The sequence below is a fragment of the Pan paniscus genome, chromosome 6, assembly GCF_029289425.2.
Source record: "Pan paniscus chromosome 6, NHGRI_mPanPan1-v2.0_pri, whole genome shotgun sequence".
Taxonomy (NCBI): domain Eukaryota; kingdom Metazoa; phylum Chordata; class Mammalia; order Primates; family Hominidae; genus Pan; species Pan paniscus.
In genome coordinates, this window is record NC_073255.2 from 12,572,075 (window position 1) to 12,592,314 (window position 20,240).

Consider the following 20,240-nt stretch of genomic DNA (forward strand, 5'->3'; position numbering starts at 1 on the left):
TGTATAACAATGGGAATAGTAGGAAAAGAGGGTTGTGAATGTGTGCTTGTATTTGTGTGCGTGTGAGCATGTGTGTATTGCGGATGGTCACAATAATCTCACCAACACAAGGATCTGCACTGATGGGAATTTAAAGTTGGCTGCAATTTTATAATGGGTACTGATATGGTTTGGTTCTTTGTCCCCACCCAAATCTCACTTTGAATTGTATTAATGCCCATGTGTCAAGGGCAGGACCAGGTGGAGATAACTGAATCATGGGAGCCATTTCATGTTGTTCTCGTGATAGTGAGTGAGTTCTCATGAGATCTGATGGTTTTATAAGGGGCTTGGCACTCATTCTCTCCCTGTCGTCCTGTGAAGAGGTGACTTCCCCTATGCTTTTAAGTTTCCTGAGGCCTCCCCAGCCATGTGAAACTGTGAGTCAATTAAATCTCCTTTCTTTATAAATCACTCAGTCGAGGATATTTCTTCATAGCAGTGTGAGAATGGACTAATACAGGTACAGTGCTTGAGTGTCTAAATTAGGTAACCATCAGTAGGGGATGTTTGAAATGTTTTCTTTTTTCCAGTGGCCTTAGTTTTATGAGGCTTAAGGTAGTTACAACATGACAAGAAACCTGGACAGGTTTGTTTATTTTATTTTTTCCTATTACCCAAACCAGTGTCTGTTTTATGGTTAGCAAGATCCTTCCAGATTCTCGTGTTATCTGTTGATTTGAGTTTTGTATGTAGGGATTTCCTGGGTTATTTTCTGAATCTTCAGAAATTGAGAGAGGTTGCACTGTGAACTTCAAAGGATACAGGAGTTTAAACTGGAAGATCATTTTCTAGCTTTGTCGGCTGACATCTAGAGAAGGCTCGTGGTTTTACATCTGGCCATAGAATTCCTAAGAGTAACTATTGTTATATCGTTATGCTTAACTTTTTGCTAAAAAGGGTAAGAGTTTTACAGTTGCATCTGAATTTGACATTGTGTAATGTTTCTATTTCAGGTAGCAGCAGCAGCAGCAGCAGCAGCAGCAGCAATGTTTCACTTCTTCAGAAAGCCTCCGGAATCTAAAAAGCCCTCAGTACCAGAGACAGAAGCAGATGGATTCGTCCTTTTAGGTGAGTCTTTTTAAGAAACAAAATAATTAGGTGAATTATGTTTTCTTTAAAAAATTACTTGAAAATTATATGATTGATTTTAAACTATTTCTTATAATTTCAGAATTAATTTATGTGTTTAATTTTTAAAGAGTAAAATCTGTAAAGATGAAAGTCATCAATTACTTGGAATAGTGTCATCAGGTGAGACTTTTCATGCATGTTGATTTGGCTGTGTTCTCCAAGTTAAATGTGTAAAATCACTTCTTTTTCCCCCCCTTTTTTTTTAACTGTGGAAAATCTAAAGTCTTCAAGAATCCTTGATGAATTCAAGTTCTGTCTTATAAATAGTACTAACCTTGTTTCATAAATTAGCATCTGAAATTAAATTAGGCATCCAATAAATATTTGCTGAATGAAGTAGACTTTAAAATCTAAATATGTTAAATAGTGTTTCCTGTTTAAGACTATTTTCTATTATAAAATTAATACCTGCAAATTTTAAAGATTTTAGTGTCTTTAAAAAATATTTCTTACAATCAAATACAGTGTTCTTCACCAGGGGAATTCTGAAAAGTAAAATTTCCTCCATGTCATGTCACATTTCTTCCCCTGAGGAAAAGTTTTGCCCAACATCTTTGTATGCTCTTCCCAGAAATTCTCTTTCCAAAGTATGGTGTGGGGTAGTCAAACCCAGTGTTTCCTTGTGGTTCTCATCCTTTTCCATGCTGGACCTCCTCCCACCAAATTCCTACTCCTTCTCTGAGAAGATTTGCATTAACTCATATGGTCTTCACTCCCTGGAATGTTTCTCTGGGTCTCCTTTTCCAGATACTGGTTTCCTACCTCTTACTTCCTTTATCTTGGCCCTGTCAGACTGGCATCTGCTAGCATCAGCCAATGCTCTGTAGGCTTTGAGAAATAAGGGATGTTTCCCTTAGATTTAAGGGTAATCTCTGTGAGACCAGAATAGAGTTTTTCTCGTGGATAAACTTTACTATAGAATTTTCCATCATTTCTACAGCCATGTTCTGGCAGGCCTGTTGTTTTTGAGAACCTGTCTTGTATGTCCAGGGACAGGAGCAGTAGCTGGGAGGTTGCTCAGAATTGTTTTCTTCAGACCAGATCCCTTATACCTGAGGTAAAAATAATGGGGCTTAGTCTTTGACCAGGGCTGATGATTTTTCTGGGTAGCCTTCTGACTGGGATAAGGTAGGGTGCAGTGGACTTAATTGCTAATATGACCCTTCCTTCGTAGTGTGTCAGGAATTTATGCCTTGGCTTCCAAGTCAGAACTGACTCTGTTAACTCCGATTTTAGTTCCTTGAAAGCTGCCAGTGTTACTTTTTTCACACTTCTTGAATTAGCCTCGCTAACAGAAAACTTCAGGGGTACATCAGGCCTCCTGTGAAGTTTCTCTTTTTCAGGAGTTTCACAATAAATTCTTCTCTCAGAATTTTTTCCAAAAAACTCTTTTTTTCCACTCTGTTATATATTCCTGATTTTAAAATACCTCTGAAGTCTTAACACATATACAGGGAACTCTGCTTTTTTCTGTTGTTTTTATTATATATGTATTAAAAAATTTTTTTTAAATTATTTTTAAAGAAAATAGAGATGGGGTCTTGCCATGTTGCCCAGGTTGGTCTTGAACTCCTGGCCTCAAGCAATCTTCCTGCCTCGGCCCCCCAAAGTGTTGGGATTACAGGCATGAGCCACCACGTCCAGCCTCTTTTCTGTTGTCTTTATGATTAGAAATTGACATTATTCTTTTTGTTATCAAATAGCCATTTAGAGGCTGTAAGTTGGGTGTACTGGCATCTTTGAAAGCACATAGAATTCCTAATGCTGGACCTTAAACTTTTTATTCATCTACTTTATCCCTACTTCTCTGCCACTTTGTAGGATTTCTGAGACAAATTTTAACCACCACTGCAGTGGCTCCTGGTGCTGCTAAGATCTCCTCCAATTTCTGGTAGCATGTAGTCCTGATGAGACATTCCATTGCATGTCTTGTAGCTATCTCAGTAGAAGCCCAGTTTCCAGGGCCTTCTGCCTCAGAGTATTATCTACTATGGATCTCCTTTCCCTTTCCAGGAAAGACTAGTTTAAGTAGTCTTTCTTTAACTGAGCCTCAGAAGGCACACAAACTTCCAAATTTCGTATTTTAAGAAGGAATTTCCGGGACCTAATTACTCTAATATGCTCTCAGTACCAGCTGCTCCATCTGAGGGAATTTTCCCAGGACCATCCTGGACTAGCATAATTGGTGTCGTACCCAGCACCATATGTCTAGCAGTTGAACAGTCATGGTGAAGAATCACTTCCGTCGTAGTTCCAGGATAGCAGTTTAATTTGCAGTGCAGCTGCTGTACCTCGTTCAAATGACCCAAACAAATCAGGTCCGCCAGATGTTGGCTGAGGCCTCGTTGCCCTTCAGCTCGCTCCTCTGTCTGCTGACGCTTGTCTCTGTTTAGCCTCATTTCCCCCCAGGTGCAAAGCTCCACCCCTTCACCATTTTCATAAAATCCTCTGTACATAGTCTTCTGTGGGTACCATTACTCTCCTGAAGTTTGGATGGTATCAGTCAGCATCATTTCTCAGCTCTTACTTCCTCTGTCTTCGTTCTCTTTTCATCATTCATGCCCTCTTCCTTCTTCCGCAGAAGCATCTCAGAGGCTCTCCAGTGACGTGCTGTTGAAAGTGCTGACCCTGGGTCAGACCCTTTGGGTTGGCTTCGTGGCTCCACGACTTACTCTCTACCCTTGGCAGGTTAGTTACCCTTCCCAGTACCACTTAGCATATCTAGGAAATGAGCACGATATCGGTACCTACCCCATGAAGTTATTGAGGGGATTAAATGAGTTAATGTGTGTAAAATGTTTGGAAAAACCCTGTGAGTGAGGTAGTACTATTATATCACCATACACAGGCTAGGATTTAATGTTTCCAAGTTTCTCCAGTTAGTATGTAGCAGATCTGGAATTAGCCCAGGCAATCTGACTTCAGAACCTATCCTCTAAACCACTGAACTATCCATCTTTTTGTAAAAAAAAGTTATATCATCAGTTTTAATTCTAAGACATTATTGACATCCTAACCTCTTTGTTTTTTAAAAAAAGTTGTATTCTCTACAATTGAAAAGAGAAAGTGCTGTTTTTTATTTGTTTTAATAAAAGAAGGTTGGTTGTTGTAATACTGTTCATAAAGTTTGGCTTTTATTTTGGCTAACCCAAACTTTTTACTATTTAATAGTTTAAATGTTTTAAAAATATTTTAAAATATTTCAGAAAATTCCTTGAAGAAGTTGAAATTGGAAGTTGGTATATATGGTTTAATTAGTGAAAACATCCTTCAGTGGTGAAGAACTTAACTGAATTGACAGATAAAGATCCTGACAGATTATTAGGAATATAGTTAATTGTCTTTAAAGTTATAGTTAATTATCTGGTAAACTCTTTTTTAAAAAATTGATTTGCTCTGCTAGGTTTCTCTTTTTATTATATCATTCTATACTGACATATATAATATCTACTTTAGTCTCAGAGCATACTGTATAAAATATTCTGGAAAAAGTCAAGTAGGTCAAATGGTAAATAGAAAATGCTTTTAATGCTTTTATTAACATGGACACATACTTGCACACATCTATTTTGTTTTAAATTTTTTATTTTTAATCATTATGGGTACATAATAGTTGTATATATTTACAGGGTACAGGTGATGTTTTGACACAGGCATATAATGTGTAGTGATCAAATCGGGTAATTAGGATATCTGTCACTTCAAGCAGTTATTTCTTTGTGTTAGCAACATTCAATTTCCACTCTTTTAGTTATTTAAAAATATACAATAAATTATTGTTAACTATAGTCACCCTATTGTGCTACCAAATACTAGATCTTATTCCTTCTATCTAACTGTATTTTTGTACCCATCATCCATCCCCATTTTATTTCCCTCTTTCTGCTACCCTTCCTTGCCTTTGGTAACCATCATTCTATTCTCTATCTCCATGAGTTCAATTTGAAAAAAACTGAGCTCCCTCATATGAGTGAGAAAATGTGAAATTTGTCTTTTTGTGCCTGCTTTATTTCACTTTACATGATCTCCTCTAGTACCATCTATGTTGTTGCAAAGGACAGGATTTCATTCTTTTTTATGGCTAAATAGTATTCCATTGTGTATATGTACCACATTTTCTTTATCTATTCATCTGTTGATGGAGACACTTAGGTTGATTCTATAAGTTGGCTATTGTGAATAGTACTGCAATAAACATGGGAATGTGGACGTCTCTTTGATATGCTGATTTCTTCTTTTGGGTATGTACCCAGCAGTAGAATTGCTGTATCATATAGTAGTTCTGTTTTTAGTTTTTTGAGGAATCTCCATACTGGTCTTCATACTGGCTGTACTAATTTACATTCCTGCCACCAGGGTATGAGGTCCCTTTTCTACACATCCTTGCCAGCATTTGTTATTGCTTATCTTTTGGATTAAAGCCATTTTAACTGGGTTGAGATGATATCTCATTTTGATTTTGATTTGCATTTCTCTGATGATCAACAATATTGAACGTTTTTTTAATATGCCTATTGGTCATTTTGTATGTCTTGAGAAATAGCTATTCAGATATATAAAAAAAAAATTTATATATTATTTAATATATATTTAATTTTATATAATAAATATATATTTATATATTTAATTTATAGATAATATATATTTATATATTTAATATAGATAATATATATTTATATATTTAATATAGATAAATATATATTTATATACTTAATTTATAGATAAATATATATTTATATATTTAGTTTATAGATAAATATATATTTATATATTTAGTTTATCGATAAATATATATTTATATATTTAGTTTATCGATAAATATATATTTATATATTTAGTTTATCGATAAATATATATTTATATATTTAGTTTATCGATAAATATATATTTATATATTTAGTTTATCGATAAATATATATTTATATATTTAGTTTATCGATAAATATATATTTATATATTTAGTTTATCGATAAATATATATTTATATATTTAGTTTATCGATAAATATATATTTATATATTTAGTTTATCGATAAATATATATTTATATATTTAGTTTATCGATAAATATATATTTATATATTTAATTTATCGATAAATATATATTTATATATTTAGTTTATAGATAAATATATATTTATATACTTAATTTATAAATATATATTTATATACTTAATTTATAAATATATATTTATATATTTAATTTATAAATATATATTTATATATTTAATTTATAAATATATATTTATATATTTAATTTATAAATATATATTTATATATTTAATTTATAAATATATATTTATATATTTAATTTATAAATATATATTTATATATTTAATTTATAAATATATATTTATATATTTAATTTATAAATATATATTTATATATTTAATTATATAAATATATATTTATATATTTAATTTATAAATATATATTTATATATTTAATTTATAAATATATATTTATTATTTAATTTATAAATATATATTTATTATTTAATTTATAAATATATATTTATATATTTAATTTATAAATATATATTTATATATTTAATTTATAAATATATATTTATATATTTAATTTATAAATATATATTTATATATTTAATTTATAGATAAATATATTCATATATTTAATTTATAGATAAATATATTCATATATTTAATTTATAGATAAATATATTCATATATTTAATTTATAGATAAATATATTCATATATTTAATTTATAGATAAATATATTCATATATTTAATTTATAGATAAATATATTCATATATTTAATTTATAGATAAATATATTCATATATTTAATTTATAGATAAATATATTCATATATTTAATTTATAGATAAATATATATTTATATATTTAATTTATAGATAAATATATATATATACACACACACATATTAAGAGACAATAACTCACTATGTTACTCAGGCCACTTTCGAACTCTTAGGCTCAAGCCATCTTCCTGCCTCCGCCTCCCAAAGTGCTGAGATTACAGGCGTGAGCTGCTATGCCTGGCCTGCCCATTTTAAAATTGGATTATTTTATTTTTTCCTGTTGAGTTGTTTGAGTTCCTTATATATACTGATTGTTCATCCATTGTCAGATGAGTAGTTTGCAGATATTTTCTCCCATTCTGTGGGTTGTCTCTTTACTGTTGATTAATCATTTCTTTTGTTGTGCAGAAGCCTTTTAACTTGATGTAATCCCATTTGTCCATTTTTGCTTTGGTTGCCTGTGCTTGTGGGGTATTACTCAAGAAATCTTTGTTCAGATTACTGTCCTGTAGCATTTGCCCAATGCTTTCTTCTAGTAGTTTCATAGTTTCAGGTCTTAGATTTAAGTATTTTATCCATTTTGATTTGATTTTTGTATGTGGCAAGAGATAGGGGTCTAGTTTTATTCTTCTGCATAGAGATATCCAGTTTTCCCAGCACCACTGATTCAAGACTTCCTTTTCCCAATGTATATCCTTGGCACCCTTGTTGAAAATGAGTTCATTGTAAATGTGTGAATTTATTCCTGGGTTCTGTATTTGGTTCCATTCGTCCATGTGTCTGTTTTTATGCCGGTACTGTGCTATTTTAGTTACTATAGCTTTTTAGTATAATTTGAAGTCAGGTAGTGTGATTCGTCTAATTTTGTTGTTTTTGCTTAGAACAGTTTTGGCTTCTCTGGGTCTTTTGTGATTCTATATAAATGTTAGGATTATTTTTTCCATTTCTGTGAAGAATGTCTTTGGTATTTTGATAGTGATTGCATTGAATCTGTAGATTGTTTTGGGTAGTATGGACATTTTAACAATACTGATTCTTCCAATCCATAAATATGGAATATCTTTCCATTTTTTTTTATGTGTGTTCTCTTTGGTTTCTTTCATCAGTATTTTATAATTTTTATTTTAGAGATCTTTCACTTTGGTTATATTTATTCCTAAGTATTTTATTTTACTGGTAGCTTTATAAATGGGATTACTTTCTTGGTTTCTTTTTCAAATTGTTTGCTGTTGGCATATAAAAATGCTATTGATTTTTGTATGTTGATTTTGTATCCCGTAACCTTACTGAATTTATTTATTAGTTCTGATAGTTTTTTTAGTTGCATACACATATATCATGGTTAGCATATATCCACATAACTTTTTTTGTGGCGTCGTGTGCAATAGGTACATTACAGAAAAATAAATTTATTTTGTTGGTTTGTGTGTTTGTTGATGTCTAAATGATACAGCTAAGTAAAAACTTATAAACATGATTATATTTGTAGCAACAACTTTTTATCAATATGGACACCACAGAATTTGTTAGATGATCTCCTTATGTGGCCTTTATAACCCATTTCTAGAAAGGTCAGAGTAAATTATGTTGTTTAAGCTATAAATTATCTATTTTTTTCCACTTGAGAATACCTTTTCCCCTAGGCAAGCATTTCTGCTTAACACAAATAGGTTTTAGGTCACAATTATTAGATGGCATTGCAGAGTTGATGGAATCAACACATCATGACTTGAAATTCAGGTCTGGGCAGAGTCTAGACACTTGTTTTGGTAATAGGAATATCTGGGCTGTTCATATACAGTTAGCTCACATTTGGACGGAAAACCTTTCTCCGCATTAAGATTTCCAAAGCTTTTAGCCTTTGTAAAATGTCTAGTGTGCCGAATAAGAATAAGGGAAAAAAATTCTTGTAGAAAAACATCCTTTCCCTTGTAACCAGTTCCTATTCACGTAAGAAGGTAATAGCTATTCCTTCATTCAGTAATGAAGTTGAAGTAATCCTCCAGGGTACTCATTTGACACAAAAACAAATTGCAGTTTTCATTTGCATCACTGGGTGGCGATTTTTCATAGCCTTATACTACTATTTAAAAATCCAGCAAGCATGGCACTATTCGTAATTACCAGGGTTTTCTTCTGTTATGACATGTTTAATTGTACTTTTAAGACATTATCTTTAAGTTGATTACAAATTTACTAGTGTAGTGGCAAGCTCATAGTTATTTTAAGTTAGGAAAAGGGATATTGCGTAAATGTTAGGATATAATTCCTTCCAAAACTAAGACAAAAGCATGAATTAGCTTATTATGTTATAGCAAAAAGAAGGAAAAATAACAACAAAAAGTAATAGGATATAAATGAAAAGGAACAATTTAGATATTGTTGTTGTTTCACTAATATTGTTGACCAAATATTGAATATAACTTTGAAGCAGGCAGAATGAAATTGGGCAAACACTATTGTAGAGATTAAAGGAGTTGGGTTACAGTACAAGTGAAATGCATCATGGTTTTCAGAATATGCAGGTGCTTCTTAAAGTAGGGCATAAGAACTTCTAGTTTCCATTAAGCTAATTATTTTGTAACACTTGCTGAATTTAGAACCAGAATTTAATAATTCACAGCAGCTTGGATTTCACCTTTTAAAATACTTAAAACACATTGAAATATGTAATTTAGTCTCACCTTCTGTTTTCCAGTCTAAATGATCAGTCAGATATTGAAAATAAGTGAGTTATTTTTAAGATTATCTCCTACTGAATTCCTCATTCTGGGAACCAAACCACATATACATACTTCAGTTAAACTATCATATTTTTATATGGAACTTTTAAAGGTAGTCTCTTCATCGCTGTGTTGTTTCCTTTATTTAAAAGTGGAAATTTAGCTGTGTACATAAAAATTTACATTCTAAGGAATGAGGGACAGTAAGTCACTTTGATTCTGTCTAGGGTCGAAGGCTTTAATTAAAACAATGACAAAAACTAAACAGGTTTTCAACATGTGCTTCCTATTTTTATTGCCTGTTCTTACAAAAAATGTATACCAGATCTTTAAAAAATTAGAGTGTTTATGGATTAAAAAGTAACTTACCCTATCGCTGTCTCCTTACCCACGTATCGGGATATCCAGAAAAACTCGATTTACATTTTATTTACTTGGCAGTTTTTGTGTTTTTACTTTTGACCTTTAAATTGCAAAGCAAGTATGCCAGGATTTTTCAACTAACTTCATGATGTAGATGCTTGTTTTTCTATTAGAAATGTGGAGTTGTGTGTCTAATGGATAGAATTAACAGTATTTTCAGTCACTGTTACCTGATTCTGGTTTACCTGTTAATCTAGCAGCGTTTCAGTTTCAGTTTTTCGGAGGTGAAAAAGTTAGGTTAGGCCATCCCCGTGTGGGGTACACAACCCTTCCTTAACTCCTTGAGTGTACAGTGAAAGGCAATTGCATGAAGGAAGAGGAGAGGTGCCAACTGTACTCAGAGGCAGAACTGAGCCTTCTGTTTGGCACAGTTAATTGTGGGAAAGTCATTCATTTTTTTCGGGGACTCAGTGGGTTTAGTTGACTCAAACGTAAATTAGGGATCTATCTCTCTGCGATTCTAACCCTTCTGTGCATTAGGGGTTACTTAGAAAAAAATACTGGTGCTGGGACCCATTCCTAGATTATGATTAAAAGGTCCTGGGATTAGGCCCAGGAATTGATTTTTTCCCCCCAGAGTTCTCCAGATGATTCTAGAGTTCATGCAAGCCTGAGAAGCACTACAGTTCACTCTCTAATAATTGTATGTCATCAAATAATGTGTTGAGACACTTTGAAAAAGACTTCATAAAATATAAAGTTACAGTTTCTTTTTTAGTTGAGCCATAAACAAAAAGCAAATAAAACCACAGAATTTCTGGGTAATTACATTTCCTTCAATATATTAAATCATTAAATAGAAAAAGAGCAGAAAGCTTCATACATGATCCTATGAAATGAAATTTGTTTTCTTTTCCTTTTTTTTTTTTTAGACGGAGTTTTTGCTGTTTTTGCCCAGGATGGAGTGCAATGGCGTGGTCTCTGTTCACTGCAATCTCCGCCTCCTGGGTTCAAGTGATTCTCCTGCCTCAGCCTCCCAAGTAGCTGGGATTACAGGCATGCACCACCACACCTGCCTAATTTTTGTATTTTGGATAGAGACAGGGTTTCACCATGTTGGCCAGGCCGGTCTCAAACTCCTGACCTCAGGTGATCCGCCTGCCTTGGCCTCCCAAACTGCTGGGATTATAGGCGTGAGCCACTGCTTCCAGCCAAAATTCATTTTCTATGAGTAATATACAGTTTTCCCTTGGTATCCGTGGGAAATTGGTTCCAAGACCCCCGCTCATACCGAAATCCACTGACGCTCAACGCTCTGATATAAAAGAGCATAGTTTTTGCATGTGACCTACATACATCCTCCCATATACTTTAAATCATCCCTAGATTACTAAAATACCTAATGCAATGTAAATGCTATGTAAACAGTTGTTTTACTGTATTGTTTGAGGAATAATGACAAGAAAAGAAGCCTATACATGTTTAGCACAGATGCAGTTTTTTTTTTTTTGAGACAGTGTCTCACTCCATCACCCAGCCTGGTGGCAGTGGCACAATCTTGACTCACTCCAACCTCTGCCTCCCGCGTTCAAGCAATTCTCATGCCTCAGAGTCCCAAGTAATTGGGATTACAGGCGTGTGCCACCATTCCCGGCTAATATTTTTTTTTGTATTTTTAGTAGAAATGGGGTTTCACCATGTTGGCCAGGCTGGTCTTGAACTTCTGGCCTTGAGTGATCCGCCCCTTTCGGCCTCCCAGAGTGTTGGGATTACTGGCCTGAGCCACCACGCTTGGCAACCACAAGCAGTTTTTTTTTTCTGAATAATTTTGATGCACTGTTGGTTGAATCCACCCGTGAGGAACTCATGGATACGGAGGGCTGACAGTTTTTGAAACCTTAGATGTTTTTTGAAAAATCAGTGGGCTAACTGGGAAGCATTTTATTAAATTAATTATACAATGTGAATTCCAACTGATCTATGACTCTTTCTGGCTTTAGCCATAGTACAACTATGAATTTATGTGAAATTATTTGACAGATTAACACCCGTCAACTTTTCAAACCAACATCTGAGGTACTTTTTAAAAATCAGACTAACGCATGCAAGCAGCCATGTTTTAATACAACTATTTGGGGGTAGTTGACTGTTTCACTATGGTACTATTTCCTTGAAGGGTGCTTATTCCATACAACATCGGTAGGGAAAACATTGTAAGTATGCATACCATGTTATGTACGTGGAATTTCTCCTACTGTTTCCTTACAGGCTTTACTAATGCTGTAACTTCACATTTTGTCAGATTTTACTCAAAAATTATGATGAGTGGCTTTCATATTTATTTAAACTTTATTATTTCATTATATTAAAGATATAGATAATGAGGATGAGACTCTAAGTAAAATGTACAGTATGAATATTCTACCTTGTATGAGTAATTCATATAGGGTTGGAAGACCTGAATGTCTTTCTGGTAATCTTAGTACTACAATATTCTTTTATACTTAAGTAATTATCATATTGAGCATCTGTTTTTTTTATTCATTGCATGCAACCAATGCATATTATGAAGGGAAGAATTATTATTAGGCTTACACATTGATCTTTTTTTTTTTTTTTGAGATGGAGTCTTGCTCTGTCTCCAGGCTGGAGTGCAGTGGTGCCATCTCAGCTCACTGCAACCTCTGCCTCCTTGGTTCAAGCGATTCTCCTGCCTCAGCCTTCCGAGTAGCTGGGACTACAGGTGTGCGCCACCACGCCCACCAAGTTTTGTATTTTTAGTAGAGAAGGGGTTTCACCACTTTGGCCAGGATGGTCTCCATATCCTGACCTCGTGATCCGCCCGCCCCTGTAATCCCAAAGTGCTGGGATTATAGGCATGAGCCACCGTGCCCGGCCACATTAATCTTTATAAATGTCAATTTCTAAAAAATTTAAGTGTTGGCCTACTTGGTTTCTCAAGTTGCCTGCCTGACCCTCTTCCAAGTTGTGCTTTTCTTCTTTTCTTTCCTTTCCATACTATTCTAAAGCTTTTTAATCAACTTTCACTCCTGATCTGAAAAAAAAAAAAAATTAAGTGTTTTCTTCCTTCATTATATCATGATAGAATTATGGTCTTACCTTGGAAGAATAGTATCTTGTAAAATAAGTAAGAAGAATGTGGTAAATTAGTGTGGTATCTTTTTTTGATTGTAGTAATCGGTAAGTGAACATTCTTGAGCACTTTCTCTATCCCAGGTGCTCTGCTGCTTGGTAGGGATGCTCCAGATTCCTGGGCCTTGCCCCCACCTAGTGAAACAGAATTTTGGGAGCTGTAGCCAGAGAATCAGCATTTTAAGCAAGCAATGCATTTAGTATAGCTACTTGGGAAGAGTTGACTGTTTTACTCTACAGTATTTTTATGCATACTGATGTCTGAGAATTGCTGGAATAATTATTTTTATAAGGTATGGTAGAGGAGCAAAACTATTCTAGGTGGTGGGGCAGATTGTGTAAAGTTATATAGCTTCAGAAGAATCTGATACATAGGCAGGGCCAGTATTCTTGGCTGAATAGAGAGGGTGTATCAGGGCCACTATTGGGAAGTGTGTCCAGAAACATGGTTTGTGGGCCTTGTGTGGCCTTCTCAAATGTTAGAATGTTATCCCATTGGCAGTAAGGAACTATCAGACCATTTTAAAGCAGTAAAGTTATGGGTTTTGTTTTTTTGTATTTTTTATCAGAAATTTATTGACAATTTTTTAAAAATGTAGATAATTTTTATAGTTTCAGCAAGATTGAGAATTATCTTTTAATGAAAAAACTAATTGCAGCATCATGTCCTGAATGCATTACTGAGAAAGCATGCACGTATACTCATACGAGGTTGACAGAGTAAGTCAGAGAAACCACAACAACAAATTAATAAACTTTCCAGAACCATCATGCTGCAAAGTTATTTTTCTGAACACCTGATAATTTAACCTTTTAAATCTTCTTTAGCTTCATTGTGATATGGGGCAGACACTACTAGTCCCTCAATATCTGTTTCCCCCTTTATCTTTCCATGTGGCCGTTTTCCAGTTAGGTGTGAAGATTATGATGAAGTTTCTGGCTAATGGGATATAAGAAGAAATGTTGTGTTGCAGATTCTAGGAAATCTTTTAAAAACACACTGCTGTGTACCTTCCTTACTCCTCTCCCCTGCCCCCACTTCCCTTATCCTGGAATGTGGATATGATGATTATGTAGAATTCTAGCCAGCATCTAAGACCATGAGAACTAGGGTACGTTGTAAGGATAGCTGAAGAGTGAAGTCAAAGAGTTGTGAAGTTGCCATACCAGTCCTTTGAACTTTCCTTTGAACTTCCTTTATGTGAGACACAAAGTTCTGTTCTGTTTGAGCAACTATTTTATTATGTCATTTGCGGATGAACCAAGCCCTAAGTAATACAGGTACTGAACTGGAAATAATAGTATTTGGATTCTATTTAAGTTCTGTCATTTACTTGCTGTGTGATTTTGAGCAGGCTACTTACCATTTCAGCCTCATTTTCCTTTTGTGTGAAATGTTAATGATATCATGGTGTCTTCATTACATTGTTGCAGGAGATGAAGCAAAAGGAAACTGTACACAGATCTGCACTGACAAAAGGGAGTACAAAGAAATTGTAATTCTTTTGCTGACCCTGGGCAGTTCAGTGAAATGCTTGGGAGAATGATTCTGAGGTAGTACTTAGTTTAGCTGGAAAGAATTTGGGGATCGCTAATGATGTATGTTGTAGGCAAAGGAATGGTGTGCACCCTGCCAGGGCCACATATAGGCCTTCCCTCAACTCAGACTGGAAGGCCGATCGATCTATGCTTATATGATCAGCCCACCAGAAAGTCTATTCACACCCACTAAAAGCTGAAGTGTTTAAAGTGTGCATTAACTAGCAGAACATTATTAAAGAGAATTGCTGCCAAACTCTGGTTATCAGTTAAATTTGAAAAGGATTCACTTCCTACAACCGGTATTTCCATCAAAAATGATATGTACTTTTATGACTATACATACACACACATATTTTTAATGATAAGTATTAAATACATGATATTCAAGGTTTACACTATAGTGTTACTGACTTAAAGGAGTAATTGCTCTGAAAATTTTAAGTATTCTAAGTCAAATAACTAAGCTGTAAATTTATGGAACGACTTATTTTTATTTCTGGCATCCATTATTTCCTGATGCACCAGCTGAAAATATGCTTGGCAGCACCAAAGGAAAACTGTAACCCCTGAAATAGCTTGTTGATGGATGGCTTGAAGAAGTTGATAACTGAGATAAGCAGCCATTGTCCCTGTTGCTGTTGCTATGTTAGGGGTTCTTAACCCATGTTGAGTTTGGAGGGCTGCATGCAGTGGTCTGGAAACTTCTGACACTACATGTAAAATTTTAGGTTTGTATTTTTGGGGGGAGAACATTCCCTGCATTACATCAGATTCTCAAAGATCTGTAACCCCCAAAATATTAAGAATTACTTTTTTAGATGTTGCTTTGGTTTACTAGCTCCTTGGGCTGTGATTTCTTAGGATATTTTTATCTTAATGGTAAAGGTGGGAGAGTTGTTGTCAGGTGGGGCATATCTCATTGGGTACCTTTACTAGTTTGGCTTCAGAAAGTAGAATGTGAGAACCTTTTTACTTGTTATCTTAAAAAGGAAAACTTACTTATAATTAGTAGTGATTATTTGCTCATGGTTTGCCTTTTCACTGATTATTCTAATCCAAGGTGTTTTTCTGCTCCCTTGCCCTCAGCCCAGTTTTTCCTCATGCAGAGTGCCCAGCTTGTTTCATTTTGTCTGTGTCGTGTTCAGTGTAAAGATCTCAGATGAAATCTGTCTCGAGGCTTCCTCAGTTTCTAGATAGCTCTCTTTTTGATCTCATGTTGTAAATCTTCTATCATTTATTTGCTTCTTAATCACATGGTATTTTGTAGCAGCTCCTATATTATTGTTTTGTAATGTTATTTACGCCTTTATTTTTGTATGTCTTGCCAATTATGTTGTAACCTCCTAAAGGACATCTAACCCGCTGCGTATTTTATAAAATTGTAAGCACATGACTATCAAAAAGCTGATCCTCAGTCTGTATATTGTTAATAGCTTTTGTAATGACTTGTAAATCATTTAATATTTGGTTAGAAAACTTGGTAATATCTTCTATTAAGGTATTTTCTCCAATGAAAATAAGTCTTTGTTTAACTTATCTATTACTTGGATTTAAATTATACTTACTTTATTTAGTTATATAAATGCAAATTAGTAAGCATTCAGACTAAGCCTGCCTTACTCTGGGGAGGAGGGGCTTCCTTTACTTCCCTACCTCTGCTTGACCATGCGTTTTAGGAGAGCCAACCTTATTCCCAGCCCCAGAAAGTCAGTGCTCATTTGCCTAAGCCAGTCATGGTAGTCTAATTCACCTTGCCAGTGATTGGCTTAGGAATGGGCACCCGTCACATTTCTGACTGGACATGAAGGAAGATCAACTGAGAGACTCATGGGCAGATACAGACAGAAGAGACTGCCACCTCTTCCCGTGGCAGTTATTTGATCTGGATGAAATGGCTGATGATGTTTTATCTATCATTGCCAACTTTGCTTAGGAGAGCTAGCTTGAGACAGAGGTCACATGTCGAAGATGGCAGAGTAAAAGGAGGAAGCAACCATGAAGACATTGTTGAACTGACATATTCACTAATTTGGGAGCGGTTTACCTCTGGACTTTTTAGGTGAGATAATAAATTCCCGCATTAAAGTTTAAGCCACTTTTAGCTAGGTTTATGTTACTTGCAGCTGAAAATGTCTGCACTGATGTTTGACAGATGTGCTTATAATGCTAACTCCCCGGATAATCTTTTCTTGGTAGAGCCCCTGTTTTTCATGCCCAGACTTCATGGAAATGTATTTATATGTATATCTCAGTAAAGCTCTTCAGTCTGTGTCTATATAGAAGACATTTATATTTATGTCTTTCTAAACTCAAAACAATTGGAAATAGCCTGGAGTTCAATTTTAAATGAAATTAATAGATTGTCAGAGTCATAAGTAAACATTTTGAATGGTATACTCACTGCCATCAAAAATGTTGTGCATTTTGGATATTGCTGGTACCAAGGGAGACCATATTACTGCTACAAAGCAGCTAGTGATTAACAACCATAGTAATTGGTGATCAGGAAACAAGTTAAACATGTTCACATAATAGTTTGCTACTTATATATAGGCGTTTTTACTGTGTTTTAGTTATGTCTTAAGAAATTGGTTGAGGGTTTTAGATGATATATTCCACATTGTAATTTTTCCCATCTAAAGTGATGGGAAATAAGCTTGCCATTATATTTTCCCACCCATTTGATTTTCGGGAACGTATTACTGATATTAGGCAGGGATTCCTTTACTAATCTGGACCAGCTATGTTATTAAGTCAGCAATTCTGCTGATGATAATGTAGTCTTTAACTAGCAACTCACCTGTATCCCTCACATATTTTAAATGTTACATATTTGGAAATGTATTTCCAAAATGCTGAAGGCAATAAATGAAACCATAATTTTTTTTTTAAGCATGGAAGTTCAGGAGAAAAATTGAAGTGTATATGTTTCCTTTTACCATCCCAAATTTCTAGTTACAAAATCACTTTATAAAGTTTAAAACCAAGTATATATTATGTTTTTACTGGAGTTGAACATTAATCATGCCCAGTATGTCAGATGTTAAAGGTAATGAAAAATATTGTATTAATCTTATTTTTAAATGTTTACTTTTGTATTATAAATTGAGCTGCAGTTTTTTAATATTTTGCAATTATAAGGTGGGGGTGATGCCGCACCTAAGTTTTAGAGCTAAAAGGACATCTTAGGGATAATTCTAAACAGCCACATATGTAAATATTTCTGTTTGATAGTTATATATTGAGAATACTTTAATATATCTAAATTCTTTTGTTTTTGCTAAGGAGAGAAAGGAAGGTAAATATAGTATTGAGCTACCTTATATGAAATGCCAAATTATGGTATGAACCAATTATAGTGAAAGCATTCCCTTCACATATAAATGCTTTTCTAGCCTGTAGGCATCTTTTCATTGCTAAAGTTGGGTTAAATTTTCACCACAGAAATTCAGTTATGACTTATACCTGTTATGAAAATATGTAAATACATCAAATATATTTTAATGTTTTAGGTCCAGATATATTTAAATGTTTTTTATCCCCTAAAGGAGTGCAGTTTCTTTCTGCTCCTTCTAGGTCTCCAAAGTTACAGGACCTTGAAGCATGTAGAGCTCAGCATGGTACAAACCTGTATTTCTCAATTTGTGCTCCATGTGACCCTTCCTGGAACTGGGCAGAAGTGTTATGCTGCCAAGATTGAATAATGGTGGTCTTTTCACAGTTTGTAGGGGAAAAAAACTGATGGAATTTCAGGTTTTTCATTCCAAAATTTTCCTTAAATTCTAGAAAGAGCCACCATTAATTTTCAAGCAAGTATTAGGCAGATAAAATGTATGTATGAGGAAAAAATGGTTATTCAAGGAAAAAAACTTGTAAACAACTGATAATATCTACTTTTATAACTGTTCTTTAGATATTTGTAGTCGTCATCATTATTTTATATTCAATTAAAATAAACCAAACATTAATAGCAATTTAAACATAGAATTACTAAATACATAATTTCATCTAAAATGATAGTTTGTATGATAGAATTTAAAATATCAGTATTTAATATTGTCCTGCAAAGAGCATTTTGACTTCAAGCCCTGCATGACATTCACTATATGAAGAGATTACATTTCGAAGGAGAAGATGGGAACTCTGCTGCTTATTTTCTTTCTCATCTTATGCATTTCAGATCATTTTGCTGGGGCATAGATTCTCTATCCAGTGACTGAGGAAGTAAATTGGATTTTTATCTCTAAAGTTTTCTTAGAAAGAGCTTTACATTTTAGTGACACTTTTTTGTTCTATGTATTTAAAGAGACTGACAAATCCCTAATTTATTCTAATCTTTATCGAATTAAAATTTGATGGTATTGAAGTGTTTTCTGATACATTGAGTTCTTTCTCAGGAGGGAAAAAGGTGGTTCACCAGCTGCCAAACAAAAGTCGTGAAGATTTTTTAGTTAAAATTTTATCTGGCTAGTAGCTCAGTTTAGCCTTGACTAATCTTGTATTAAAATACTCATGCAAATGTGGAAGGAAAAATTTTATAACTGTTCCAAAACTTAGGAATGACAGTTTAATGCTAGAAACTGAGGTGAAGTTAGATTGAGAAAAAACTAAGCTTCTACACATAGTACGGTATGTTGATAACTGCAGTTATTAACAGCTATTCCTCTTTACCCCTGGGGTTCCATTCTGTAAATGAAACAGAGTACTTCGCCCCCTTTTTCTGCACTCTCGCACACATATCACCATCTTCCCTTACTCTGGAAAGCAGCTAGTCAGCAGGTAGAGAAGGGACTGGTGGTGGTGGTGGTGGAGGGTGATGGGGAGGTATAGTCTAGTCCTCACCAGGAAAATAATGTGGGCAGGAATAGAGACAAAAATTGGTGCTGCTAGTAGTCATGAGGAGAATTATAACTTTTTTCTTGTACTCCTGCAGACCACGTGGTAGAAATAGGAGGAAAAAGACATTCCAAGAGAGAAGAATGACACTGAATGAAAGCCCAGAGAAAATAGGCAAATGGATTGAATGCTATGGGCACCCACCTGCCTCTAAGCTGGTGGAAATTTATATTCATACAGTCTTTGTGGAAGACAAATTGTCAATATGTATCAGAAGCTTTAACAAGGTAGATCGATTCCCTTTGCCTTAGAAATTCCACTTTTAGTAATTTATCATCAAAACACAAGCAAATGCATTTTTTGTTTGTTTGTTTGTTTGAGATGGAGTCTTGCTGTGTTGCCAGGCTGGAGTGCAGTAGCGTGATCTCAGCTCACTGCAACCTCCACCTCCTGGGTTCAAGTGATTCTCCTGCCTCAGCCTCCCGAGTAGTTGGGACTACAGGCCTGCACCACCACGCCCAGCTAATTTTCGTATTTTTAGTAGAGACGGGGTTCACCATGTTGGTCAGGATGGTCTTGATCTCTTGACCTCGTGATCTGCCTGCCTCGGCTTCCCACAGGGCTGGGATTACAGGCATGAGCCACCGTGCCCGGCCAAAATGTGGTTT

At 34.4% G+C, this 20,240-nt stretch overlaps 1 protein-coding gene across 3 annotated transcripts in view; it reads left to right on the top strand.

The window, feature by feature from the left end:
- The window catches only part of UMAD1 (UBAP1-MVB12-associated (UMA) domain containing 1), a 238,865-nt gene that overhangs the window by 31,911 nt on the left and 186,714 nt on the right, over window positions 1-20,240 (top strand). For 2 of the 3 annotated variants that reach the window (XM_008978683.4, XM_034963692.2), the window contains one exon: window positions 996-1,110. In XM_008978683.4, coding sequence (XP_008976931.1) covers window positions 1,029-1,110 — 82 coding nt within the window. In that variant the 5' untranslated portion in view covers window positions 996-1,028. Of the gene's footprint in view, window positions 1-991; window positions 1,111-3,754; window positions 3,862-20,240 lie in introns of those variants that run through there. The other variant, XM_024929468.3, reaches the window with a different exon arrangement.